This window comes from Colletotrichum godetiae (genome assembly GCF_030913485.1).
Source record: "Colletotrichum godetiae strain CBS 193.32 chromosome Unknown BDP55scaffold_13, whole genome shotgun sequence".
NCBI lineage: Eukaryota > Fungi > Ascomycota > Sordariomycetes > Glomerellales > Glomerellaceae > Colletotrichum > Colletotrichum godetiae.
Genome location: NW_026851261.1, coordinates 529,798 through 556,484, shown reverse-complemented (window position 1 = coordinate 556,484; position 26,687 = coordinate 529,798). Strand labels below are relative to the sequence as shown.

Genomic DNA, 26,687 nt, shown 5'->3' with positions numbered 1-26,687 from the left:
TTATAACTGTAACCACTAATCATCCGAGAAATGACATACGACCGGCCCCATCTATATCCTTGGCACATAGCCTGTGAGTTGAACACATCTCAGTAAAAGAACCCCCAGGCCTCCAGGTTACGTATAAGTGCAACCGCGTGATCACGTCTACTTCCCAATGTCCCCAGGCTCAACCCAAGGCCATGCAACTCCAAGTTCGAGTCGCAGCAACAACTTCAGACAAAACTGGATCCGGCCTCACAATTCCAGCAAAATTGCAAAAGAATTGGGCCCTAACCAGGATTCGAACCTGGGACCTCTCCCAGACGTGTCGTAGCGACCCTAAGGGAGAATCATACCGCTAGACCATCAGGGCAGAGAAGGTATCTTCTTTTATTGTTGAGAAAACCGTTGATTCAGACATTCATATTCCATTACTAGCTTGTCCCTTACTTACCTCCGCCCCTCTCCCTAAGTAGCTGGAAGCTCAAAGCTCGCCGCCTCTCAGTCTTTGTAAGGTTGCAGCTTTGCTACGATTGACAAATCAAGGCTCTGCATCTGTCTCTTAGCCATCACTCGTCCAGGCTCACAGGCACACACGTGAGTTCAGGCTATCTTTCCCGCCAGTGAGGAGGGCGAAGGGCATCCGGATCTGATTAGATGCAGAATGCCAAAATGCTATCCGAAGTCATGCTATCAGACCCCAGACAAGGGCGCAAAGATCCCTGTCAACCGCTCCAGAGATAAGGTAGAACGCTACGCGTCCAGTGTCGCAATCGAACGAATCCTTTTGCTCAATGTCGGCATCCGAGCCTGTTACTTCATTATACCCGAGCTGGCCTACTTTGACACTCGACTTACCTCCCCTTAGATATTTCTCAAAAGTTAGTAAAACGTAGTCTAAGAGAGACTGAGAAAAGAGTGACCCTGAACACGCCAAAATCAAGCTTCTGGGATCCCACCACTCACCTTGCATGGATTTGAAAGGTCGCTGTTAAGACTTAACGCCTCTCGGCCCCAAGCTGAGCAAACTCAAAGTAAGCTCATCCGACGATGGCGGACCTCCTCCGCACCGACGAAACCTCGCCGTTTCTCCAACGGCCCCCGGCCCCAACAAGATCCCGCGATACTTCCCCGGCGGCATCGGCGTCACACAAACTCACCCTCTTCAACGGCCTCGCAATCGTCATCAGCCTACAAATCGGCTCGGGAATTTTCAGCGTGCCCTCACAAATCAGCCAGTTCGTCACTGCGCCAGGCTACGGCCTTCTGGCCTGGCTCTTTGGTGGTATCCTTGTCTGGACGGGCGCTGCCTCCTTCATCGAGCTCGGATTGCGCATCCCCAATAATGGCGGCATCCAGGAATACCTGCGCGCCTGCTACGGCGAGTTCGCCGGGTTCTTGTTCACATGGGTCTGGTGCACCATCATCAAACCCGCGGCGAACTCAATGATTGCGACGATTTTTGCGGATTATCTCACCGAGGCCTTTGTCGCAGACCAAGAGACGCTGTCGTCTTGGGTGTCGAAAGTGGTGGCGGCGAGCTGCATCGTGATCATGACGCTGGTTAATTGCCTCGGCGCGACCGCGGGCGCACAGGCGGCCAACGTGTTTCTCTTTCTGAAGATGGCGGCTCTGACCATCATCATCGTTCTTGGCTGTGGCGTCTGGGCCTTTGGTCACGGAGAGGGTGTTCCCTCGTCCGAGTATGGATGGTTTGGCCAGGCTCCCGAGCAGCGCGAAATAGGTCTTTGGGAGTGGCTCGGTGATTTTGGGACGGCAACGTTTGGAGCATTGTGGTGCTATGCCGGCTGGGAAATGGTGAGTTTGACTGCTCGCCCGGTTGAGCCGTGAACAAGAACTGAATATCCGGCAGGTTGGCTTTGTCTTGGGAGATATGAAGAACCCAAGGAGAGATCTGCCCCTCGTAATCAATGGCTCCATGATTGTAGTGATCATCGGCTTCATGCTGATGAATGCGGCTCTGTATGTCTGCCTGCCGATGAGCGTCATGCGGACGAGCAGCACTGTCGCTGTGGTAAGTATCAAGTGAGCCGGGTGAGCATAGTTGTCAGGCTGACACACGAGAATAGGACTTCGCGAACAGAATCCTCGGAACTTGGGCTGGGCTTCTCTTTTGCATCATAGTATCCATCTCGGCAATGGGTGCTTTGAACTCTAACGTGTTCGGGACTGCCAAGCTCGTCGTTGTTGCTAGTCAAAGGGGATATTTCCCTTCGATCCTGGCAAATCTTCACTGTAGTCACGAAAAGGACGAGGCTGCGTGTGTCGACGAATATCTCGCATCTGCGCCAAGACTGGTCCGAGGACCCATCAGGGGTTTCTTGTCTTGGACCCAGAATCGCAGGTGGAGGCGAAACGTGCCGTTACTTCCCCTTATGCTGAACTGTGCCTTGTCAATCGTATATGTAGCTGTCGGAAGCTTCAATGGGCTCGTCACTTTTATCGGTGAGCCTCTTCGTCTGGAAAGCGATCGCACAGGATTATCAATTGACACATAGTCCAGGACTGGCGGCTTACATGATCTTCTTCTCGTCGGCCGTTGGACTCATCCTTCTCCGTAGGAGAGACGGCCGCATGCCGGGGGCGAAGGCTGCCGAGTATAGCACTTGGCTCATCAATCCTGTCATCTTCAGCGCCATCAGTGGCCTGTTGGTTGTCAGAGGAGTCATCTCAGAACCTCTGCAGGGAGGGGCCATTCTCTTGGTCGCCTTATTCGGCGTCGGCTTTTTCTCGCTCAGGTTTGGCTTGCGCGGCTTCACCCACGCAGAGACCGAATAAGGCTCGCCCAGCCATCCATATTTCCGTTATGGTCGTGCAGCAGCTTCATTGCTTCCCCGGCCGAAGCAGTCAAACGCGGCTGGCCTGTCCGCTCCGGAGCTTGGACTGTCCTCTCAAGCACGCTCTCCGGTCAACCCTGAGTTTCTTAAGTTTGTGACGCGATAAAGGCTAGCCAAAGTTGCTCTTGCAGAACAGACTCGCAGAATACAACAGCACAGCTCCCAACGGCTGTGAGTTTGGCCTGCTTCCCCACAGCTAGCCAAGTCGCAGTCGAGTGTCAGCGGTGAATCTGCAGGAGTTAGGCACGTTGGATGCCGGAGGCGGAGAGGTCTGTGGAACTTTGGGCAGTGGTAAGGTCCGTGTTGGGCCTGAATGCCTCCTTGTTCCTAGGCAAGTGGAAGGCGTCGTGAAACTGTACCAGAGTTGATGCTATTCAAAGACGTCAGGGAACGGCCGTGGCCCCAAAGATAGGCTTGTATCCACGCTAGACGAGGCAAAATGCACGGTGTCTGAAGAGCTTGGATAACCATGATCAGGGGCGACAGTAGTTAGCTTCGGCACAATTGACTTGAGATCTTTAAGTGATTTGCAATGTCAAAGTCGTCCAAAATTCGAGCTTTTGATCATATTAAACGGGGGCCGTTATTGTGGCGTGAGAAATGCTGCACTGGAATCCCACCGCTCTTTCTCAGTGCAGATCATCAGAAGTGAAGGGTGTCGATGGCAGTCTGAATGACGAGCTGGCGTAGATAGCTGCAGCTCTAAGACGTCGGAGACTTTGGGTGTTCTAGAAAGGTAGACTTTTGCTATCCACCACTCGCGGCAGCTAGCCGTGTGCATGACCCCATTGTGGGATGGAGAGGGAGAGAGAGAGAGAGAGAAGAGGCGAGTGTCGAAGCCTGAAGGTGGGTGTGGGTGTGGGTAGGACGGCGTCTGACATGGCCACAACATCTCTGCTAACTTTTCAAAGAGAGATACGTGAGGTGGCCTGGATTGCTGCATCTTCTCTGTCATGAATTAGTGCTAGAAACGCAAGATAAGGGGCGATGCGTTTTGCTTCACATTATTCGCGAAACTACCTGGGACAATGTAACGGGCGGATTGAAGACATGTTGCGAAGGACCGATGCCCCGTCTTATCGCCAAGATACGAACTCAATGTTATCCGCGGGACCGGAAAGTGTAGGTTGATCTCCGGATTTCGTCACATCATAGAACAAGCGGGCAGGTCGGCATCCGGATACTAAAAGGGCGAGCCTTGGGAATTGACCGTGGTACCAGGCATGGGATCCAACGTAAACTAAGCCTCGCTCCTCACCTGTACGACGACTAGTCGGCCGTTACCTGACCTCACCAAGAGTACACGGAAACGCCGCGTGGCGCATGCTGCTGTCGCTCTGGGCCAATGGCAGATGGACAATGGCAGATGGACAATGGCAGATGGACCGTTGGAGTCTCGTTAGGAGAACCCTCGTAAGCGTATGCTTAGCTTGCCCTAGTCGTCAGATGTTCTTGTTTGACCACAACCAACAAATTACGGCCAATTCGTGTTCATCTTGAGACGAGGATATAGTAGACCAGGGTATCTGTAGATGGGCTTCGTACCCAGATAGGTATGCAAAGATCAGGGTCAGGCCCCGTCAGGGCAAATCCGTGCAACCGTGAATAGGTTGAAATGCAGGCAGGGACGGCAGGCTGTCGTGGTACCGTGCTAGGCCTCATCGCAGGTGGATGGTCGAATCGACAGCGTCAGTTGCCCTAAACAGGTTCCCAGCATATGCAAGAAGGTATCAAGCTAGGTAGGCCGGACGTGAGAACCGGGTGGAAAGTGGATACAGGTCGATGCCGATGCACTTTGGCCTTGGGCCGTCCGCACGCTCGAACGTTTGTTAGGCTTTGACCTTGGATGTTGGAGGGGGGCTAAAGGGCTCCATCTGCACGATGCGCCGTGGGCATGGCCATCTTGCCATCATTTGTATGCATGTCGGAGAGGACGAGAAGCAAGGGCGAAAGAAAGTGTGGAAATGCTGCCTCTCGGATCGAGTCATCGCCACCATCCATTCCGAAAAGTTGAGTAATGATTTGTGTCTGGTTGTATTTTTGTATTCCTGGACAGACACTCAGTGTGACAGAGTAGGTATTCGCAAAGAGAAGAGAATAGAATTTTCTTTAGGTGAACAACACATCGGCTGCATGGCTGCAGGTGGAGAGGGAAACCTGGCGATGTTTTGTTTGTTGTTGGAACTTGGAAGACGGCAATGCAATGGCCTTGGTGGTCTCCCACAGACAGCCAGTTGGCTGGCCGAACAAGAGGAATATGTGAGGCTGGGAGGCTATAGTTCGGTCATCCGGGCCCAGTGCGGCAGGTTTGTTGTGATAAGGCGCGAGAGGATCTTCCCGTGCCCTCAAACTCTGAATCCAACATCAGAGAGTTGCGTTCTTGGGAACGTTGTCACCTCGGTGACCGCAGGGCACTGACTGTGAAGCTATGTTCCTTCCCTGAATGGCGACGGCGGAGGGCACTGAACAGGCAATCCTGGAAAGAGCCATCGAACGCCCGGGGCAGCTGGGGGGCATTGAGCTGACTGGCTGGATGACAAGAACCAGGAAGGCCCTTCCTACGTGCCTGCTTTCCGGCTGAGGTATCTTGGTATCCGTCTTGACTACGGACGGAGTACCAAGCTTACCTACGCACCTACGGTATTACGGTACGGAGGAACATGGATCTGCCCACCTTAGTAGTAGGTATCTAGGTATCCGTAGGACGGCAGGAAAGACAGCCCAGCCCGCCCCGGGATAAACACACGCGTGCACAGCAGCAGCCAGCACCACAGACACCACAGCACCACAGCACCACAGCAGCCCAGCCCGGGTGGGGATACAAATTACCTCTAGCCTGCACACCTGCGCCGCACCCCGTCATCATGGAGGGGCACCAAAACGACAACACTTTCCCACCCTCAGTTGCTCCTCCCCCCCCCTCCTCATCATCCACCCCCCTGTCGGCCATGTTCAAATAAGGACTGGCACCTACGCCGCATCTTCAACGCTTCCCACATCCCACCTTTCCCCTCCCCGCCTGACACCAAACAAGACGCCTTCTTCAATATAGCCCGTCTTTCTTACCCCCAGCCGTCTATGGGGAATTCGTGGTGGTAGAAATCTTCCGCACCTCTTAGGTTTATTTCGACCTTAACATCGACAACTCCCCCCTCCCACCGCCCGGCCAGTCGGAACGCTTCTCAACTCTTACTCGTCCTTGACCGGGTCTGCTTTTGCTTTCGCTGACGCGACACCGCCACTTATATCTCGATCCATACATATCTTACCTTGGACAAGAAATATTGCTGGCTGCCATAATTACAGTCAGTAAGACCACGTCCAGAAAACACACCTCAGCTGAAGAAACGAAACGTTGCGCAAGGCTGCGACGACCGCCTGAGAGACCGGGGTATTTCGCTCCCGTCCTCGTCAGCTGCAGAGACACACGATGCCTTCAAAGTCCCGACAATTTGTCTGAGTTTTCGTTCCCATCTGGCACTACAACTCTCCGAATATGAGCGAATCACGCAACATAGAAGATCTTTTACAGACGGGCTTCTTTACAACCTCTAGGGCTAAAACCCCCAAACAGTAAGCCCATTTGTCCTTACGTCTCTGCTGTATATCACGTCTTACACAAGTCACAGACCTAGCACGGATGCTCCGGCCGTTCCTCCTCATGTCTCCAGCATCTCCAATATTACCCGACCGGCCTCCAACCCGGATCCGCTGGTACCCAGAACCTTCGACCCGCCATTAAGGCTCACCCGACGCAAACACTTTCCACCCCCGCCAACCGTCGAAGATGAGACCGAAGCACTCCAAAAAGAGCACGGCAGCACTGCCTCGCTCGTCAGCGACACCGAGCCTCCATCGCGAGGTGACGCCGATCAATACCCCATCATATTGGAGGTACACGAACACAACCCTGAACGCCGATTTGTCCTGGTGCCAAAGTCTGCAAGCGGGACAGAGGATGAAGATTCGTCAGACGACGCCAAGGCTCGCGCCGCCGAACGCTCGCGGCATGCGAAGCCTGAGATCAAGGGCGACTACGGAGCGAACTACGAGGCGAACACTGGTAGAAAATACCGGGCACCTCCAACAGAGGATCTAAATCAACACAAGCGACCGGACCTCGAGAAGAAGAAGAGCAGACAAGAGCTTCCACGCATTGAAACTGATGTCAGGGACGAGCAAAGCCGGTCTCGGAAACACGAACGAACAAAATCTGCGACTCGCGTGGAGCAGCAATCTGCCGACTACTTCTCACCACAGGACGACAAGAGACAGCCCAAGGAGCCTCTTCTCTCACCACAAGTGATCAAGCATGCAACAGGTGGGCGCGAAAAAGCATATTACGACTATTCGCAATCTGCTCGGAATGGTGCCCCGCGGCCCCAGAGAAGCCGCTCGAACCTGGCCGATGACAGCAGAAGGTTCGACGACAAATACACACGTCAAAACGCATCATCGAACCCGCCGCCGACGCGTCGCTCCAACACTAATATTGACTCTCCGCCCAAGGAGTCAAGAGTTGCATCCGGCGACAGGTTGAACGAATCTCCTCGCTACCAACGAGAACGGGTCGTACCGCGTGGCGAACGCCCACAGAAGAAGGATCCTTCACCGCCCTATGATCGTTCGGACCGCGAGCGTGAGCGTGAGCGTGAGCGCGATGGTGGTTCGAAGCGCACATCCAATTCCAAGCGCGATACTCCGCGACGCAGGGATGACAGTGGCTCCAGCAGCAGCGATTACACGCAAACTCCACGGACAGCCAATATTCGGCGGAGAAAGTCGATTGTAGATCAAGAAGACAAGGATATTTTGCTGAGTCCTGCTCAGCTCAAGCCGTCTCAGTTGGCCAGGTCGAGATCGCGGCCTCCCCCGGCAGAAGTTGTGATGCCATCTCCACGAGTATCCACAAAGTCGTTCGCTGACGACATTCCGCCTCCTCCTCCGCCTCGATCTTCACAAACATTCCCAGTGACAAGGGAACCCAAGGACAATGGAGATTTCAAGGAGAAGTCTGTTCCGTACCCTGATGACGATATATTGCCCAGAATTAGTCGCCTCAGCGTCCGCGATCCCGAGTCGCGTCCCTCGAGAGCGCGATCAAGGTCTCGGGCATCTACCTTTCACAATCCAGTGATAGTACCAGCGGTCATGCCTGCCATGCCTGCTCCTGCTGGACCACGGAGCCCAACAGAAAAGAGACGATCGCCTGAGAGAAGGGCCAATCTGAGTCAAACGATTCCGCCAATGGAGGCATGGCCACCAGCCAAGTTTGACCCGGCGAAGAGCGCGCCGGTCGTCGACGGCCCGAGAGGTAGCTACCGGCGATACTCGCACGATGCAGACCGCGGTGGTGTATCGGATTTTCCCGATTGCCCTCGGAAGAAGGGCATTGTAGGCAAGGCCGATTGGCTTAGTTTGCCAAGGTGCGACAACTTCAACATCTGTCCAGACTGCTACAACGGGGTGTTCCTCAACACCGAATTTCGCAACGACTTTATGCCCATGTTGTTCCGACCGATGGACAAGCCAATTGCCTGCGATTTCGGGTCCATTGGGTGGTATCACATCGCGTGGTTGTTGACGTTGAAGAATCGTCTGACGGACTTGCGCCTATTCTATCAGGTCGCCAATGTCACCAGCAAAGCGACTACTAGCATTCAGCCCTGTTCGGGAGACCGTCGGAATACCCGCGTTTGGTACTCGATCAAGAACCCGTATACGCAGATGACGATGCCAGACTTCACCGTCTGTTACGAATGTGCCAAAACCATCGAGGCGCTCCTCCCCAACCTGATAGGCCTGTTCGTTACGCTCCATCCCACGGCACAGCCCACGAGGAGCGTGTGCTCGATGCACTTCAACCCCGATCGAAAGCGTTTCGTGATGTATTTCGATGCGCTTGAGACGACTTCGGATCTCGCCCTGGCAACAACCCAAGCGCCTAACCTTGGGAAGCTTGTGACAGACATTGAAAATCTTTCCGTGTTTGCAGAGTGCTCCAAGGACAACCCAGTATATGATCAAAACTGGCACGTCATGCAATTCCTTCCCCAGTTCACTGTCTGCGGTGACTGTTTCGACGAGGTGGTGGCGCCCCAATTAAAAGACGGCAACGTCATTGCGAGGAACTTTTATGTGAAGCCACAACGCTTAGAAGAGGCGTCGTGTCAGCTGTATTCCATCAGAATGAGGGCCGTCTTCGACAAATCTTGCCGTCTTAATGAGCCCAAGTACCTCGAGGCCAAGGTGATTGAGCGGCAAAAGATATTTGCGGAGACGTACAAGAGGATGGCAAAACTAGAGCAGGAGAGGACCCAGTGGTCTCGAGAGGAGAGTAAGAAGCTGCTTCAGGAATGGGAAAAATGGGAATGACGAATGCGTATGAATGAAATGAACATGAGAAACGGACGAGCATGTGGTAGGGATCAGCTTATCCCACGGCCTGGATCGCCATAGAGCCTCTAGGAGACTTATGAGTACATTGAGAGAATAATAGTCTGTAAGAAATTGGAACAGCCATTGTGATTGTCGAAAGCTTTGCCATGATGCGTAATTATGATGTACCTCTTCTTCGAACCTTGGGCCTACATGTTTAACAACACTTTCCTCGGTCGTTTAGTGATTGGTTCTCATTTCTCTCGATAGGGTGCCAATTAAGGTTGTGAATATACAGTCACTCATATACGTGAGACAACATGTCTAGGTCCAACCTGTGAACTCTACTAAAGGCATTGATAATGCTAGATACTTAACATGGGGTAAGGTCCATGGATCATTCGGCTCGGTGTTTATATGGCTCTCCATCGCTCAAGAAAGAAGGATGCCCATGGAAGCGAATCGTACGGCTCTTGTCCAACCAAGGTGCTGATTTCCGACGGGTGAACTTCACATGCGTTGTGATGCACCCGCTCCGTCTATCAAGGTCTCGGAACCACAGAAGCAAGATGACCGGTCCAACGGTTTCCCGAAACGGGAGTACTTGCAGATCGGTGGCTGCCACGACTCTGCGGCGTCATGGTACGACTCTAGGCTGACGGCTAACGGCCCCAGAAATTTTGTGATGTGTGAGGTGGACGTCTGCGGTGTGCTTTCTTTTGTTAGGGTCCGAATTGCGGCTGGAGTTCAATGCTGGTCTATCACTCTATCTGTTTCGGTGACACGAGGCGGTACTTTGATGAATCCTACTTGCTCACAACAACAGTGATTCTCCATAGAAGAGGTTTGATCAAGTGGCCCATGTGTCCGGAGTAAAAAGGTCGATCTCGTACCTCGGGATCCGCGGTCCATGTGCTTGCTCAACAGTCGTTTTGGGTCTTGACTTGGGCTCGCCTCGGTCGATCAAAGATGCAAAAGGACTAACTAGTACGAGGGGGGTGTGGTACATATTTGAGATATTTGTCCTCCTTTGCGAACCCTGAACAGTAATGCATTGCGAGAAAGGGAAAATCCGGCATATGTGGCGCAGAACACCTTTTTGGGGTTTTCGGTAGAGCCACAACAAGCCATGAACCATCCCAACATCACAGTTGGCAGGCGAGACCGAAAATAGTCATGCAGCGGTTCCCTCATTGACGAGTGGAAAAGAGATGCGAGAAGGGGTGTGATGCACGGGCCCTGTTCCCTCAAATAATCCTGTACGTTGCATGTGTGACAGCCAACTTTGCCGAACGTCAAAAAAGATCCCAACCCTTGGAACTACATTGCACACAGAAGGACTGCAGCAAGCAACATCGGATTCCCGTCTGCACGACTGCAGGTTCGCATGTCATGTAGCTATGCGTCGTCCAGTGTATTCGGGTTCCCTCTCGTACAGGAGGAAAACCTGCATCTACTGCCCCCAAAAGGTCGGATCATTACCCACAGAACTTCCAAGTTTAGAGCAACAGAGAGAGAGGGGATGATCGGTTCCCCATTTCTCTAATACGAGTTCTGTATCGCGAACTCATCGTGAAGGAGGGCCCCAAACTCGGGAAACCCTTTGCTCAACCCGCTGCAAAAGCTGCAAACCAATCCACCAATCCACCAAAGAGATCCAGATCTTCCAGAGGCTTGGCATACAAGTCTAAAATGTTTACTCGTCTCTTTTGGCTTCCGGTTACACGTCTGTGGTCGCAAGGGGGTTCCGCGGCCAATCTTGAGACGGAGAGGCTGCCAAGTTCGCAACCGCAACGGTTTCATCTCTCCCCGTACCCGAACGCACAGCCTCGCTCGCCTCGCTTCTCGCACACAACATCACAGTCCATGTCTCTCATCATCGCTATCTACCTACACTACTGTGTCCTGTGACGGTGGAAAAAGGGGTGGAGAGTTCATGGCGGTGCGACACGATGGCAAGGGCGCCTGGGGTTCGGAAACGTCGTGTACGGGGGTTGACGCAGCAGAAAATGTGCCACGACGTTGGGTGTTCGACGAAGTCGTCCAAACTCGGTCATGGGGAGGGGGGGTGGTGAAAGTCCCCTCCTTTCCTCCCAGGCTGTCTCTCTTGTTGTTCTCCTTCACGTCATTCTCGTCTCTTTCTCTCTTTCCCCAACCCTACCCTCCTGTGCCTCATCTCGGCTTCATTGACTATTGTCTCTGGAGCATTCCTTTCTTTTCCGTCAACGCGAGACCGTTACGAAGACTTGTTTACAAGTCTATTCCATTCTTTACTCCTGGTCGAGTGCTCTCGCTGTGTACGGGTTGTTTCAGGCTTCTCTTGTTTAATCTTTCCCTTTGCAGTCCAGGAGACATTTTCAGTAAACGAGTTTTGTTGGTGATTTATTTTTATGTTGTTCTGTATCCCTTTATAGCCAATTGAACCAACTATCTGTCTGGTACGGTCACATCGAGAGCCAAGACGACAGGCAGCAAACAATACCCACGAAGGAGCTGTGGTCTCGGTCTGATCTCCCATAACGAGTCACAATATCTACACCGACGACGACGACAACTTGCAACTCACAGTCCATCATGCGGGGGCTCTTGAAGGTTGCTGGCGCGGTATGCGTGCTGGGCCAGCTTACGGACGCGGCTGTCAAGATCAACTTTGACCAAGACCAGTCTATCAAGGATGGTGCAAGCACGATAGCTTTCGGCTTGTTGAAGTTCTACACAGGAAACAACACTGGCGACACACCAGGCAACTTGCCAGACCCGTACTTCTGTAAGTGATTTCATCGAGGGATTCTCTATCCAACTCTATTCTAACAAAGCATTAGGGTGGGAGGCTGGAGCAATGTTTGGCACAATGGTGGATTACTGGCGTCTGACAGGAGACGATACATACAATGCAGTAACAACACAAGCACTACTTCACCAAGCAGGCGATGATGCCGACTTCATGCCGAGAAACCAGACGAGGACGGAGGGAAATGATGACCAAGGATTCTGGGCCATGGCGGCAATGAGCGCGGCGGAAAACAACTTCCCGAACCCTCCATCAGACAAGCCTCAGTGGTTGGCGCTCGCGCAGGCTACCTTTAACCAGTACGTTAGCCGCTGGGATATGGAGACGTGCGGCGGTGGATTGCGGTGGCAGATCTTCACGTTCAACAACGGCTTCAACTACAAGAACTCGATTTCGAACGGATGCTTCTTCAACATCGCGGCTCGACTAGCGCGGTTTACCGGCAATCAGACGTATGCGGACTGGGCGGAGAAGATATGGGACTGGGAGACAAGCGTTGGTCTGATCACGCCCGAGTTCAAGATTTACGATGGCGCCACGGTCGACAACGGAATGAACTGCAAGGACATCGACACGATCCAGTGGTCGTACAACGCGGGCATCTTCCTGCACGGTGCCGCGACCATGTACAACTTGACCCAGGACAAGAAGTGGTTGACGCGAACCGAGGGCGTGCTGACGGAAGCGACGACGCTGTTCTTCAACCAGACTGCCATGTTCGAGCAGGCCTGCGAGGCATTCAAGCTGTGCGACCAGGACCAGCAAAGTTTCAAAGGGTACTTCACGAGGTGGATGGCCGGAACGGCGCAGGTGGTGCCCTCCCTGTTCGACAAGATCATGGGTCTTCTCCGGCCCAGCGCCGAACTCGCCATTGCCGCGTGCAACGGGTCGCCAGCAGCGGGGTACAAGGGCCAACCGGGCACGGCGTGCGGGTTCCAATGGGTGCCCAAGGGTCAGTTCGACGGCCAGGTCGGCGTGGGCGCGCAGATGAACGCGCTCGACGCCGCCATGTACATGCTTGTGAAGAAAGCGGACACCAAGACGGCGCCGGTGACGGCCGACACGGGCGGCACTTCGGTGGGAAACGCTAATGCCGGCATGAGCTCGCAGCCCAAGATCCCTACGTTGCCGCCGATCGAGACAAAGGATAAGGTAGCTGCTGGATTCGCTACGACGGCCATTACTTTGAGTATCGTGGCCGGGTGCTTTTTTATCATGAAATGAGAAAGGGGGCATGGTAGTTTGATTCAGCAGCATTTATTCAGTACTTGGGTTCTCAGTCGAACAATTTAATCTGGTAAAGGCATGGGATGAGGCGTTTTTTTCTTTTTTTGGGGGGGGGGGGGGGGGGAGGGAGACTAGCTTTGATAGCAGTCTGTCATGATACACTGGCATTGGTATGTGGGCGGCAACAAATGTAACAGACCTCTATCCAGAAGAGGGTTCGGGTTTACGATATACCCTACATACATGTACATTTACATGTACACATTTTATTCTCATGATGCCAATTTGGTCTCCGATGCTCTGTCGCCTGGACTTTCCCTCGCACCGCAAAATCTAGAACATGCACAAGCAGTCGCTTCATAAAGACCACTCAACGACAAAGAGCGCTTATACTGTATCAAAATTGAAGACAAAGTCAGGTAGGCTCCCACACGGCAACACTTGCTGTCGTGAACCGCTCAAATTTCACTCTTTCATTTTCTTTTAGCGTTGCGCGAGGTTAAAATCTCCCAATTCGTACAGTGCAAACACAAACTGGTAAGTTGGTAACGACATCGGCGAGACCCCGGGGCGCTTGCGCTTGCCGGATGAGGTGACGTTCCCACCCCCGCGGGCCCCGCACAAGGTACATCACACCCGACCCCGCGGCGCAGAGCTGTTGGGAACGTAGGTGGGAGAAAGAGAACCACTGAGGACCTGGACCTAAGAAGAACACTGGAGAGAGAGAGAACGAAGTTCGGGTGGGACGTCATGGTCGTCCAATTACTCGGTCCCCTGGGACCGACTTACATAGACTCGGGTTGTTCCCCCGTTTGCCTTGTGAATGAGAAGGATTGCTCCCTCGTTCTCTCCTCGTCTCCCCTCTCAACTACTACCATCCCCTCATATCTGATTCCGAGGACAATCTTGGATCATTTGGCTCTATCTCAACTTCAAGAGCACCCATTACCATAGGTGACTTTGTCTAAGCTAGAGAAAAGCTCCATCTCATCTGGGCCTCACATCACACCACAACACATCTCACCCCATCATCATCACCAGGCAAAACATATCCGAAGCAGAAAAAAGCACACCTTCAAAAATGTCAGCCAAACACTTCATCAACGACCCAACCAAGCTGGTCAACCAGGCCCTCCACAGTCTCACCCTCACAAACCCAAGCCTGGCCCTCGACAAGCCCAACAAGATCATCTACCGCAGACCGACACCCGATGCCGCCCAAAACAACAAGAAAACCGTCTCCGTCGTCTCGGGCGGCGGCTCCGGGCATGAGCCTTCCTTCGCCGCCATGGTCGGCCAGGGCCTCCTCTCCGCCGCCGTGGCCGGCACCATCTTCGCCAGCCCGAGCGCAGAACAGGTCCGGACGACCGTCGCCTCGCGCGTCGATACCGGCGCCGGCGTTCTCGTGACGGTCATGAATTACACGGGCGACGTGCTCAACTTTGGCATGGCTGTCGAAAAGGCACGCGCCAGCGGTCTGGATGTCGAAATGGTTGTCGTCGGCGACGACGTCGGTGTCGGAAGGGCCAAGGCCGGGAAAGTCGGCCGGAGGGGCATCGCGGGCACGGTGCTCGTGCACAAGATTGCCGGCGCGCTCGCGGCGCAGGGTCGGGCGCTGGCCGAGGTCGCCAAAGTCGCGCGGCTGACGGCCGAGAACCTCATCAGCGTCGGCGCGAGCTTGGAGCACGTTCACGTTCCCGGGCGCGCGGTGCCGAGCGGCGAGGAGGAAGGCGCGCTGAAGCTTGGGGAGGCGGAGCTGGGCATGGGGATTCACAATGAACCCGGCTCCGGTCGGGAGAGCGCGGATCTGGAAGGGTTGGTGGGCAAGATGCTCACGCAGCTGCTGGACCAGGGCGACAAGGATAGGGCCTTCTTGAACGTCAACTCGAATGAGGTCGTGCTGCTGATCAACAACCTCGGTGGCGTGAGCGCGCTCGAGCTCGGGGGCATTACGGCTGAGGTCGCGGCGCAGCTGGAGGGCAGCTATGGGATTCGACCCGTGAGGATCCTGAGCGGGACGTACATGACAAGTCTCAATGGCCTGGGTTTCAGTATTTCGCTGCTCAACGTCGTCAACACGGATATCGGCGGCCCGAGCATGATCCAGCTGCTCGATTACCCGACCGAGGCCACGGGCTGGTCGTCGCCTATCCTCAAGGAGACGTGGGAGGCCAAGAACCAGGCCACGCGGGAGGAGGCGGCGGACGCCGGGCAGGCGACGAAGCCGAGCGATCTCAAGTATGACGCTGCCGCGGCGACCAAGGCTGTCACAGGTGGGCTGCAGAGGGTTATCGCGGCCGAGCCCGAGGTGACTAGGTATGATACCGTCGTCGGTGACGGCGACTGCGGCATCGGTCTGAAGAGAGGAGCTGAAGGTAAGAGATCGAGCTTATCCCCCTCATCTAGACTGTCACGATATGCATGCACAGTCCGCTAACACGCTTTACAAATCACCAGCAATCCTCAAGCACATCTCACAGAACCCCCTAACAGGCGATGCCGTCGTCGACCTCGCCTCCGTGGTCCCCGTCGTCGAGAACACAATGGACGGCACATCGGGCGCCCTCTACGCAATCTTCCTCAATGCCCTCACCGCCGCCCTCCGCAGCCTGTCCCCCGGCACCGCGGACGGGAAAACCTGGGCCGCCGCCCTGAAGCAGAGCAGCGACGCCATGTCGCGGTACACGCCCGCGCGCCCGGGCGACCGCACCCTCGTCGACGCGCTGTATCCCTTTGTCGAGGTCCTCGGCGAGACGGGCGACGTCAAGAAGGCGGCCGAGGCGGCGCGGGCGGGCGCTGAGACGACAAAGGGCATGAAGGCCAGCCTGGGAAGGACGGTGTACGTTGGCGGCTCCGGGTTCGAGCAGGTGCCTGACCCTGGCGCGTGGGGGTTGAGCTGCTTCTTTGGTGGGTTGGCGGGCATTGAGGGTGAGGATGGGTGGGAGAAGCTGTAGATGAACAGATGCTGGGTCCCGAGATGTTAAAAGCTGTCTTCCTATGTAGGACGGATATCGCGCCTGTTTGAGTAGTAATTTCCCTGGATAAGTGAATCGGATAGGGGGGATTTGTGGTTGCACAGAGGCTTGGAAATCGGTAGAATGCACAAAGCGCGAGGGAGAAAATGAAAAGAACCCAAATGATCCATTTTATCTTCAACGCCTATCTCATCCCGTTTTGAAACAGAAACCACTTTACCGTGGGTATTTATGCGAAACTTGTTCCGCTCAAGTTTTTGGTTCGTCCGCTGCTCTCCCCCCCGCCTCTCTCATACGATAGGGTACGGCAAGCCCCAGTACCATATATCTCATTCAGGCTCCCAGTTCATTTCGCTGAGGCATATTTCTTCATATGGCCGGATAATGTAGTCTCCCGTTCTCCCCGTTTTCTTGACCCCCAGCGTTCTTATACGTGGTCCAGACGTTTATCATAGAGGGCCGTTTACAAAGACTAGCACACTCAACCCCTTCGCGTTCACGATCGTTGAGTTCGTTCAGCTCAAAAGCACCAGAATGACGCTATCACCACGGAGGAACCTGTATGAATGTTAGCTTCTGCCTCTCGGGAATGGGCGCGTGTAGCGGGTCGTCAACTGACATCTTGCTGATGAAGCGGTCCTTGTTCACAGGACGACCCTTCTTGCCATTCGCAAGACGCGGCGTCTCTGTCCACATTTCCTATAGTATTCTAACGTCAGCCTCGCTCTTTGTGGGTTTCTTGCGCCGGGCAAAAGGAGGTGTGCGCACCTTGACGTTCTCGAGAACCATGTTGCAGTGTCTGTCAAAGGCCTTGACGCGCGCAAGGAGCTTTCGGTTGTTTCTGATGGAGATGAGGACCTGGGTGTGGCTGCGGACGGCGGTCTGGAGGATGGAGAGGGGTCCGGCGCTGAACTCGTGCTCTTCGAGCTGTGCGATCTCGTACTCGGTCAACTCGTTGCGCGACTTGGTGAGAAGCTCCCTGTAGGTTTACGCGTTAGCCTCAATGGAAGAACATCAATGCGGGAATAGGAACGAAAACGCACTGGATCTTGGGATCGGTCGACATGATGGGCGGTAGTCTGGTGAAGATTGTTGTGGGGGATGTTGATGGTGTATGTCGCGACAACGTCTTTGGGTACAGGCCAAGGTACACACACAGCAAGGCTGAAAGAGTTTGGCAGTCTCGCGGCTCACCGTGATGGCGCACAGGTGCTCTGATTGGCCGACAGCTTCAGTGAGGTCGGCGCTGGAAAAAGTGTCCCCGTCCAAAATTTACAGGCGAAGCTGCACTGGAAAGCTTGCACCTCAGCCATGTGCAAGCCCGAGGTCTAGTGGGGTTTTCCTGCGGCGCGCACCACCCTGGTCAGTGCGTAAATGGCAGTCCCCCATTTGCCTTACCCGACAGACCCATGGTTATTCTCGGCCTCGAAATTGACGTGGAGAAGAGCTTTAGAAAACCGTTCCCGCGACATCACCTAAAACGAAGCTCCTTTACCACCACCACCCCTTCCCCCCCTCCCCTCCCGCCCGTCTGCCACAAGCCCACTATCCGTCAGTCGATGCATCGCTTGTCCTAGACGAGCGCATTGGCAGCTGGTAGTAGACAAATGTTCTCGAGGACGATCGCACTTAGAGCCGGGCCGGCAGCGTTAGCTGCTCCTTGCCGGAGCTGCACCAGGAGCTTCGGTATGCCTCTCAAAGCCAAAATTATCGGCGCGGAGGCCTCATCACGCGCACAAGTGAGTCGATACTTCTATGTTGCTGTTGTATTGTTAACGGCGTTGACTAACACCTCCCCCTTCAACAGATGTCGACGCAAATTCCGAAAGGGTTTGAGCAGAAGGCCAAGGATGACCCTGACGATGTCATGTTCACCAGCAGTTACGGTCTGAGGACCATTGAGCTGAACCGCCCGAAGAAACTCAACTCCCTGGACGGAAGCATGATTCGCAAAATTCTGCCGAGATTGGTCGAGTGGGAAAAGTCAGACCTGGCAAACGTGGTGGTTATGAAGGGAGCAGGCGAAAAGGCCTTCTGCGCCGGCGGAGACGTCGCCGCACTGGCAAAGTGGAACAAGTTTGAGGACGGATGGAAGCGGAGCGCAAAATACTTCGAGCTCGAGTACAAGCTGGACCACTACATCGCGACGTATAAGAAGCCCTATGTTGCCTTCATGGACGGTATCACCATGGGCGGCGGTGTTGGTCTGAGTATCCACGCGCCGTTCCGCGTCGCCACCGAGCGCACACTCTTCGCTATGCCTGAGACGACGATTGGTTTCTTCCCCGACGTTGGCGCCTCGTTCTTCCTACCCCGAATGGCCGGCTCCATCGGCACGTACCTCGCCCTGACGAGCGAGAGACTCAAGGGCGCCAACGTCTTCTACTCTGGCGTGGCCACGCACTATCTCCACTCGACCTCTCTGCCACAGGTAGAGGCCCGTCTTGCCGAGATTCGATTCCGCGACCACGACTCACTGGAGAAGCGCCTTCAAATTGTCAACCAAACCCTCGAGGAGTATGCCACTGGTCTCCCCCACGACGAGCCTATTCTTCTTGGCGGTGACCTGCGCAAGGCCATCGACCGATGCTTCAGCCGGAGCAACATCGACGCCATCATCAAGGCCCTCAAGGCTGAGAAGGGCTCGACGAAGCAGTGGGCCGCGAAGACGATCGAGACGCTGCACAAGCGGTCGCCTACGGCCGTCAACGTTGCGCTGAGGCAAATGCGCGTCGGCAGCTCTTGGTCAATCGCTGAAACTTTCAAGCGCGAGCACAAGATTGCAAAGAAGTTCATGCAGCAGGGCGAGTTCACCGAGGGTGTGACTGCGTTGCTGATTGAGAAGAGGGACCCGGTATGGAAGCCTGCTACTCTGGAGGAGATCAAGCCTCAAATGAACATCACGGATCCCTTCTTTGAGGGCAGCGGAGAGGACATTGAGCTGCTGAACAACCGGAGCTACGAGGAGTACCCGTACAAATACTTTGGTCTGCCGACCGAGGCCGATGTACAAAAGTGCGTGCTCCAGGGCCAGCACACACCCGAGGAGGTCATTAAGAAGGTTGTCGACTCGAACAACAACCGACAGGGTGTTGAGGCGGTAGTCAAGGAGATTGTGGGTCGTAAGGTCCTCACAAACGAGGATGGCCGCGCCGTTTGGACCGGGGATAACCAATAGATGATGTTGGGATATGTCACCGGGATGATTCCCAGGTGTGTATGATACTGTAAATGCTTTTGCCATGTATCTGAATAAATTTCACGGACTGTATTGTGATCACTTATCCAATGAATTGCATGGCTGCGTTTTTTTGTAAAACTGGGGATCGTGAAGCAAGATATATTGATCAAATGCTTCATAAGATTGTCGTAGTTGAGCCTGATTGGCCCAATGAGTTTGGCAATTAGGAACGCGGGAACCTTGGTGAGTTGGAACTGACACAGAAAAGTTGGGGTAGAGATGGCTTCATGCTGATAGGCGGGTCTGGCATTGTTGCCTGCACGGCTGTGGTGAATGCCTCGAAAATATCGGAGTTAAGATGCGAACCAACTTTTCCGTCATCCAAGTACGGAGTACCATGTTACATGACAAACCTCTCGACCGGTAAAGATATGGCTGTGGCGGATGGTTTCGATGGCTTCGCTGTAATAGGTTAACGACTACTGGTTGCCGGATGAAAAGGCAGGTGGACATTGAGTCACCGATGCAAACACCACGGTATTAGCGTTGAAAATTGCGGACTAAATGAGGTGGATGGGTCGATAGTTGGAGGGGGGAATGAATGAAAGACCGATCTCTCGGTTGGACGGGCAGAACTTCGACCCTGGTCCGTGAGATTGATTGTACGGACAACCCAGGCGAAAGACGGGAAGAGAGGAAGAGAGAGAGAGAGAAAGAGACCTCAGGCTCAGGCTTCAAACCAGTGGGCAAGTATAAAGAGGGCCCCCGGCCCCCCTTCGCCGTCTTCGGGCAGAGCAGCACGAGCAGCGTGCGTTTCTCCCCTACCATTTCTCATCATCTTTATGTAGGTTCCGGTGCTTGGTCCGCCCTGGTCCTACGTCGCCGGTGTCGAGTCCCGGTTGCAAGCACAAAGTCCGACCAAGAAGAGGCAGTAGCAACCGGCTGGTCAGCAGGAGGTCGAGGCTCCACCCGCACCCGAGAACCTCAGAAAGCGAGGAAAGAGGGACCCACTCACGGCATTCGCACAGCAACCGCCCCCATCCGAAATTCCAGCGGTACGCACGGACCATCTCCGGAATCCCTTTGAGACCTCTCCTCCGCTCCAGTGGATTTGTGGACCACCCAAGTCGTGGACGAAGACGTGCACAGCGTGTTTTTGGCGCGTTCTGGTATCGGTACAAGCTGGGTTCGCGCTAAGAAGTTAAGCGGCCCCTACCCCTGGTCCAACGTCACAGCACCCCCTGCTGGTCTAATCCGCTTCGGGCGACCTGTATTGTGACTTTCTTCATTGCGTACCCGTTGTATCTTCACTACACGCGACAGACTTCACGTCTTTCCTCGTCGTATTATCCCGTCCTTGATCACGATTTACTTTGACCTGCAACCCGCTGGCAAAAGCTTAAGCTTTTCTCACAGAGAATCTGCAGCATTGGATTTCAGAAGCTTTTTTTACTTTTTACAAACAGCACCAAAGCAGCCAGGCGTGCGTTTGTCTCGGAGCCGCCCTCTAGTCGCGCATGGGCTTTAAGTGGTTTGATCCACTTCCCAAAAACGCGACTTACACCAAAGCCGGGCCCAGGACGCGACTTCCTTCACGACCACGGGCATGATACCCGCCCCGCGGTTTCTTACGTGACGCCTGCACTTTACCACTTTAACCACTACAAACACCAATTCGTAACCCACTCTCAACTCTCAATCCCTCCACTTTCTTTTCCTTTTTTCCCACCCTTGGTCACCGCCCTCAACTCTGCCGGCACCACTCGACTTTGTCGGCATTCCCAACTACCAACTCATTCTTTCGTATTCGCCTGTCACCTTGCTTTCGACCTGGACGAACACTCGAGTCGGTGACAGCCTCGCCTATCATGGCATCGCCGATGCCAATAGCGCCCATGGGCAACTGGGGAGGAAATGGCCAAGCAATGCCATCACAACCTCCTGCTGGCCCGTCAGATATGGACGAGGCCGGTGTGCAGGTCAAGACGATGGGCCGTGAGTGCTTCCCGTCTTGATTTTTCTCTGGCGTCTGCCGGATATACTGACTAGATGCAGTCAAGGTCATCTACGCGTTCGCCGACAGTGGCGAGAGCTTCCTGGCGCGACATTCGGAGCTACTCACCGTTCAAACAGTACCAATCGACGAGAAGACTACAGTCGGCATGGTAGACCTCAAGTTGTGTGCCCAGGCCGTTGTGAAGTGCAGCCCTGAGCTACTCAGCGACGCCGCTCGCGACTTTGCTGTGTACGCACACGACTACTCAGAACCCGATGAGCCATTGGTCGGACAGGGCTTCCTAGGATGGATCATCAACAACACAGACGGCAAGAGGATCATTGGTCGCACCACCAGGAATCCTCTCTCGGTTTTTAGCGGAGGCGTGAAGGAGATCTTGGAGATCAAGCTGAAGCTGAAGCCAGTAGCCGCCATGACACAACCGAGGTACGAAGTCGAACCCAGACCGGACGCTCGACACTCGTATCAGCGCTCTGAAAGCCACATGAGCGTCGAGATACAACCCACAAGATCCAACGACGGTGCACTTACGCCGAATAGCCACGCTGAGTGGACCAGCTTCATGCAGTCGAATCAGCAGATGGGCATCCAGCAACAACCCCAAAGGGTTGCATCCCCTCACTACCCGCCCCAGCACCACAACGATTTCCAACATCAACCACAGCCACCACCACAGCAACGACAGCAAATCCAGCGAAGCAATTCTTTTGCCTATAACGGACCCCCGCAACAGCAAATGCAAAATCCGCAACTTCAGCAGACCCTACCCCAACCGCCTATGCAAAATTCTGAAGGGCCTAACCGGGTGGCCCCTACCCTTGTTGACACAGCAACCGAGACTCAAGTGAACCCACCATCGAGACCATCCTCCAGGGCGTCAAACACATCAAAGAAATCAAGGGCTACTGGACGACCTCGTGGCCGCCCCCGGAAGCAGCCGAGGGTTGAGACTCAAGGTAACACATCGGGCTATGAGGATGGAACCGATGGCGACGATGGCCCAGCTAAGAAGAAGAGGGCAACCATGACCCAGGTCACTAGCAACATCAATGCCCCCTTCGGTGGCAGCTCTGGACCTCTCCGCGTCACAGCAAGCACGGCTGGCTCCTTGCGAACCTTGCGACCGGCCGGAAATTCCCAGGACCCTTCTATTGGCTCTCACATGCAGGATGTGCCTAGAGCTCCGACACCCGTACCAGACAGAGGCCCCTCAGTAAAACAGGCTGGCAAGACCACGAAGGGTAGCAAGTTGCGTCGGCAGTCGACATTGAGCCAGGCCGCCACGCCTCCCAGCCAACCCCAGTTTTCCGAACCGCCCTTTGCCCTGTCTCCGAGTCAACAAGATGGTCGCTCTCCAGACTCAGAAGCTGTATCTCCCAACTTTTCCGAGGACAGCCCTGCAGCCATTGGATCTTCGCCACCTGTTCCTCGTACCACTAGCTTTGTACGATCGAGCCCGCCGGCGTCCAGCCCGATTCTCCCCCCTATGCGAATGCCAATGCTACAGCCTGACTCTGGCTTTATGAGCGGCGGCGTTGACGACCTTTTCGATGGCGATATTCTGAAGCCACTTCCGAAACTCATTGCTACTGCACCGACACAATCCAAAGGGCGAAGAACGAACCGTAATGAGACCAAGGAACAAATAGATGAGTCTGGTATCCCCATCCAAGTCTTTCAGCTGGCGGGGCAGGTACCCAGCGAGATGGAAAATGCTCCGAAGATCCGGCAGCAACTCCCCCCTAAAGCACCTACTTCGACGCCGTCGACAGAGCCATCACTACCTCCTTCACAACACGCCGCCAGCGACTCCACCATGACAGTGCCTCCGCAGCCTGCGGGAAAAGAGCCCTCGCCACAGCAAGAGGAGCCGGTTGTGGTGATAAAGCCTGACGTCGATATGGACAGTCAAAATGCTCCCAGCTTCGAGGCCCCTCGGTCTGAAGATAGCCTCGACATGAGACTCGAGCAACTTGTACAAGCTGTGCAGGATAAAGCACCTGACGAAGTGTTACCAGAGCCTTCCATAGTGGCTCCTGTTGCGGTGGAGGTTTTTGCTCTTCCTTCCGCACCACCTTCTCTTTCTCGGTCTACTTCTTCCGGATTTTCGCTGCCCATGGTCCCGGCCAGCGACCCGATCGGTCCTCTCGCATTACCAGCTCTCCCCCTCCCAGATGTTACCTCTTTCTCCGAAGCACCTTGCCCGCCAAGCGACGCATTCCAGCCCCCAAGATCACCAACACAAGCTCAAAAGGCAAACAAGAATTATGTCAAGAAGAAGGCCATCAGAGAAAAGCTTTTGCAAGCCATCGAGAGTGGGCAAACCCCCATGTACTGCAATAACTGCGGTGCTATTGAGACACCCACATGGCGCAAGATTTGGTCTCAAGAGCATGAGGGTGTCCCCGAATTCACCGAATTTTCAGATAAGCCAGGCAGAATCACTGCCATCCTGGTCTTGGAGCGAGATGACGATGACAAGGTCACCAAGTACCAGGTCATCAAGAAGGGCTTGGCACCAAATGAGGACAAGGCAGAGTGGAAGTGGCATATGCTCTGCAATCCTTGCGGCATTTGGTTGTGTAAATGGAAGGCACATCGGCCATCGGAAAAGTGGGAGAAGGACAGGTCTCGCCTCAGTCAACAAAGACGGCCTCGGGGTACTGGACGAGCTCCTAGACCGCCTAGGTCGAAAAAGTCTGATTCAGCAAACCCGCTCAATCCGACGTCTGAGGCTTACTTCACAACGGACCCCATCGGGCCTGACGATCGGGGCATCTCACCTATGGATGAGAGCAGATCCCGCGGCATCTCGCAGGTCAGCAATGCCAACGAAGCTTCGCAGCGATCAGTCTCTCAACTATCGATGTCTCAACCGCCCGACTATCAGGGTTCACGGCCAGCGTCGCCTGGGCATGCCTCCAATCCGGGATCTACCCACTCTCGGGGGAGCGGTACGGCCAAGAGCCCAATTACCCTTGACAATCCCGACGTACCAAATATGGGTGGTACTCGACGGCTCCTATTCCCTTCGCCTCGAAAGGAAGGAGTTGCTAAGGTCTTGGGTGAGGTTGCCGTTAACATCGTGCAAACTGCGATAAAACTGGACGTTTCGGCGGAAGCTGCTCAGAACAAGGACTCCACCGACAAGTCGAGCAAGGACGAGGCGCCCAAGGATACCCGGCCAAATAAGGAGAACCTGGCGATACCTGATGACCTCGAAGATCTGTTTAGAAGCCCCATCGCTCGTCCATCGACGCCGCCCCCTCGGGAAAGGCCTGCTAACAGCGGCCCCTTCAAGACCCCCACTCGACCGACACCCAGCCACCGTCCCATCACTAGAAGCGTCACTAGGAGTGTCTCGCGGTCGTTGAGGTCGGGTGACTTACTTCGGTCCCCTATGGCCTTGCGTCGCACGCCTATGCGGACTCCACGGTCGGCTAAGGGCCAAATCCGGAGGAGCCCCCGCCTGCACCATGAAGAGTTCTCTCAGATGGAGATGGCTTTGGAGGAGTACCTTTCCTCCCAGCCTGTCGACCACCAGTATGACTCTGATATGCTGGAGGCTATGAATCGAGCATTGGCCGAGTCTATGAACGCCCCTGGTTCTAGTTTCGACATCACCAGCATGATGATGGATTCAGACTGTCAGCTTGAATTCGGCGATCTTTTAGATTCGCCATCCAAGCCGACGCCAAAAGCGGCTCGGCAAACGAATGACTACGAGGATTGGGAGACGTGGGAAAAGAACATGCGTGAGCGCCAGGCGGCAGATGATGCCGTACGCGACTAGATACCCGGTATGAGAAAAGGAATGAGTTGTTAGAGTGGAAGTCCTCCACACGAAAGCGCAGGACACGGGTCCACGCAATGCGCGGTATCGCCACGAGTCGTATGATATTTCTTATTGGTTTTTGAGGGAATTGCATCATAACAGCGCGCCTACGGGCATGAGATATACGGGAGAAGGCGTTTTGAGACATCACAAAGAGGGTGTCTGGTGGATTTAGAGTTGAAAACACCGGCCTTGGTGCCATGGTGATGAGTCGCGCGTCGCCTCTGCTAGGTGCTGCATGGGTACTGCATTGATTCCATAGTTTAGGTGGAGGCCTTTGGCCCTATCCCAGCGATACATTTGTTAATGACAACTATTACTCTCATTCTTGACAATCCCTTGCTGGTTTCTTAACTCGTGATCCTGCCGTTCAGTGTTGTAAAGTCTCAGTCCACCTTGGATGCATCATTGAAGGTTAAAGGCTACCCATGAACAGATGGCTTTACTCCTCCATTTTATGGCGAAGGACGAGACGCAGATTAACATGAACTTCTTTTGCTTCAATTCATTCATACTCACTCGGCCGGGCATGTCGTTTCAGTGATTAAAGTCGACATAGATACTAACGTTGACGTCCGACGGCGTGCGATGATGTTGCTGGTTGAGATCTTCAGGTCGTGTTCCCACTATGCATGATGGCTACTTAGGTTTCCCCTCAGCAATATCTTCAGATTGATGGTTTATCGAGTAGCATCCCAAGCCTTTTAGAGACAGCCACAAAAGGGCAAACACAGAGGAGGCATGGCTCTAAAGTGTTGGTAGAAGCGTTCCTGGAGAGAGAGAGAGTTATTTTGAGAGTCCCATTGAGAATCTCATCGAAGGCCGATTTGAGAGTCGTTAGCAATAGTGATAAAAAGGCAAAAGCAATGGCCCTTTGTGATTTATCGGTAGAATCGATCTGATAAGAGTCGCGTCAAGGGTCGCATTGAGGGTTACATAGAGAATCACTTTGATAGTTACATAAAGGGTCATCGGAAACAGCTATAAAAAGGATAATTGCAATGGCTTATATTAAGTCATCGGGAGAAGCGATTAGATCGGCAGTTGAGTTAGGTCGATGATAGTGTTGACGTTATAACTCGCTTATTGAGCATCAAGGCCAATCGAGAGCTATCAATAAAGTTTTAATCCCTTTTCCTCTTATCTCTCTCTCTTTTTCTCTCTCTTCTTCATGCACACGGACAAACGTACGCACATTTCCTCGCTTTATGACCTATCACGCTCGTATTCGTAGATGATTTTTTTGATCTTTTTGAGAGTATAGGGACGTCCGATACGTCTTTTAGATATAATTAACAAGAAGAGGCGGGAGGTAAATTGTTGCTATTCGAAGTTTGAACCTATCACAGCGGACCTGTATCAGTTGTGTTATATATACCTGAATGAAAAACTCAACCGGTAACACTACCTCAAACCCAAGTCAAGTCGATGAGTTGAGGCGAA

The 26,687-nt window shown here is 54.0% G+C and overlaps 8 protein-coding genes and 1 non-coding gene across 9 annotated transcripts; 7 read left to right on the top strand and 2 right to left on the bottom strand.

Annotated features, from left to right (window-relative positions):
* Nucleotides 1–268: 268 nt before the first annotated feature.
* Nucleotides 269–355, bottom strand: BDP55DRAFT_t118. The gene has a single exon. It is a non-coding gene; the product is annotated as a tRNA-Pro (tRNA).
* A 586-nt stretch (nt 356–941) lies between these two features.
* Nucleotides 942–3,102, top strand: BDP55DRAFT_75501 (large neutral amino acids transporter small subunit 1). The gene is made up of 4 exons (XM_060580737.1): nt 942–1,800; nt 1,856–2,017; nt 2,073–2,448; nt 2,507–3,102. The coding sequence occupies exons 1-4, from the start codon at nt 1,033–1,035 to the stop codon at nt 2,779–2,781; spliced, it is 1,581 nt and encodes a 526-aa protein (XP_060431716.1). The 5' UTR covers nt 942–1,032; the 3' UTR covers nt 2,782–3,102.
* Nucleotides 3,103–4,773: 1,671 nt separating this feature from the next.
* Nucleotides 4,774–5,418, top strand: BDP55DRAFT_658377 (uncharacterized protein). Its single transcript, XM_060574475.1, has one exon. It carries the CDS (start codon nt 4,974–4,976, stop codon nt 5,256–5,258), a length of 285 nt encoding a protein of 94 aa, XP_060431715.1. The 5' UTR covers nt 4,774–4,973; the 3' UTR covers nt 5,259–5,418.
* Nucleotides 5,419–6,138: 720 nt separating this feature from the next.
* Nucleotides 6,139–9,474, top strand: BDP55DRAFT_75463 (uncharacterized protein). The gene is made up of 2 exons (XM_060580725.1): nt 6,139–6,413; nt 6,470–9,474. The coding sequence occupies exons 1-2, from the start codon at nt 6,337–6,339 to the stop codon at nt 9,213–9,215; spliced, it is 2,823 nt and encodes a 940-aa protein (XP_060431714.1). The 5' UTR covers nt 6,139–6,336; the 3' UTR covers nt 9,216–9,474.
* A 2,318-nt stretch (nt 9,475–11,792) lies between these two features.
* BDP55DRAFT_630140 (family 76 glycosyl hydrolase) lies at nt 11,793–13,233 on the top strand (the record flags this gene model as incomplete). Its single annotated transcript, XM_060572116.1, has 2 exons — nt 11,793–11,985; nt 12,041–13,233. The coding sequence occupies 2 exons, from the start codon at nt 11,793–11,795 to the stop codon at nt 13,231–13,233; spliced, it is 1,386 nt and encodes a 461-aa protein (XP_060431713.1).
* Nucleotides 13,234–13,843: 610 nt separating this feature from the next.
* On the top strand, nt 13,844–16,385 carry BDP55DRAFT_658370 (dihydroxyacetone kinase). The gene is made up of 2 exons (XM_060574474.1): nt 13,844–15,611; nt 15,694–16,385. The coding sequence occupies exons 1-2, from the start codon at nt 14,318–14,320 to the stop codon at nt 16,188–16,190; spliced, it is 1,791 nt and encodes a 596-aa protein (XP_060431712.1). The 5' UTR covers nt 13,844–14,317; the 3' UTR covers nt 16,191–16,385.
* Nucleotides 16,359–17,478, bottom strand: BDP55DRAFT_658367 (LSM domain-containing protein). The gene is made up of 4 exons (XM_060574473.1): nt 17,255–17,478; nt 16,980–17,190; nt 16,831–16,910; nt 16,359–16,769 (listed from the first exon to the last, which is right to left on the bottom strand). The coding sequence occupies exons 1-4, from the start codon at nt 17,275–17,277 to the stop codon at nt 16,727–16,729; spliced, it is 357 nt and encodes a 118-aa protein (XP_060431711.1). The 5' UTR covers nt 17,278–17,478; the 3' UTR covers nt 16,359–16,726.
* Nucleotides 17,479–17,899: 421 nt separating this feature from the next.
* Nucleotides 17,900–19,389, top strand: BDP55DRAFT_726907 (enoyl-CoA hydratase/isomerase; the record flags this gene model as incomplete). The annotated part of the gene is made up of 2 exons (XM_060579216.1): nt 17,900–17,950; nt 18,019–19,389. 2 exons carry the CDS (start codon nt 17,900–17,902, stop codon nt 19,387–19,389), a joined length of 1,422 nt encoding a protein of 473 aa, XP_060431710.1.
* A 1,871-nt stretch (nt 19,390–21,260) lies between these two features.
* On the top strand, nt 21,261–25,202 carry BDP55DRAFT_630135 (GATA transcription factor; the record flags this gene model as incomplete). The annotated part of the gene is made up of 2 exons (XM_060572115.1): nt 21,261–21,387; nt 21,448–25,202. The coding sequence occupies 2 exons, from the start codon at nt 21,261–21,263 to the stop codon at nt 25,200–25,202; spliced, it is 3,882 nt and encodes a 1,293-aa protein (XP_060431709.1).
* Between the last annotated feature and the right edge of the window lie 1,485 nt (nt 25,203–26,687).

Excerpts from the sequence above, each read along its gene's own strand:
- BDP55DRAFT_75501 (XM_060580737.1), top strand. The coding sequence starts at position 1,033 with ATGGCGGACCTCCTCCGCACCGACGAAACCTCGCCGTTTCTCCAACGG. Across the intron at positions 2,018-2,072 it reads CGAGCAGCACTGTCGCTGTG|GACTTCGCGAACAGAATCCT; the intron begins GTAAGTATCAAG and ends ACACGAGAATAG. Across the intron at positions 2,449-2,506 it reads TGGGCTCGTCACTTTTATCG|GACTGGCGGCTTACATGATC; the intron begins GTGAGCCTCTTC and ends CACATAGTCCAG.
- BDP55DRAFT_658377 (XM_060574475.1), top strand. The coding sequence starts at position 4,974 with ATGGCTGCAGGTGGAGAGGGAAACCTGGCGATGTTTTGTTTGTTGTTG.
- BDP55DRAFT_75463 (XM_060580725.1), top strand. The coding sequence starts at position 6,337 with ATGAGCGAATCACGCAACATAGAAGATCTTTTACAGACGGGCTTCTTT. Across the intron at positions 6,414-6,469 it reads AGGGCTAAAACCCCCAAACA|ACCTAGCACGGATGCTCCGG; the intron begins GTAAGCCCATTT and ends CACAAGTCACAG.
- BDP55DRAFT_658370 (XM_060574474.1), top strand. The coding sequence starts at position 14,318 with ATGTCAGCCAAACACTTCATCAACGACCCAACCAAGCTGGTCAACCAG. Across the intron at positions 15,612-15,693 it reads TCTGAAGAGAGGAGCTGAAG|CAATCCTCAAGCACATCTCA; the intron begins GTAAGAGATCGA and ends ACAAATCACCAG.
- BDP55DRAFT_658367 (XM_060574473.1), bottom strand. The coding sequence starts at position 17,277 with ATGTCGACCGATCCCAAGATCCA. Across the intron at positions 16,911-16,979 it reads TGGTTCTCGAGAACGTCAAG|GAAATGTGGACAGAGACGCC; the intron begins GTGCGCACACCT and ends AGAATACTATAG. Across the intron at positions 16,770-16,830 it reads GACCGCTTCATCAGCAAGAT|GTTCCTCCGTGGTGATAGCG; the intron begins GTCAGTTGACGA and ends ACATTCATACAG.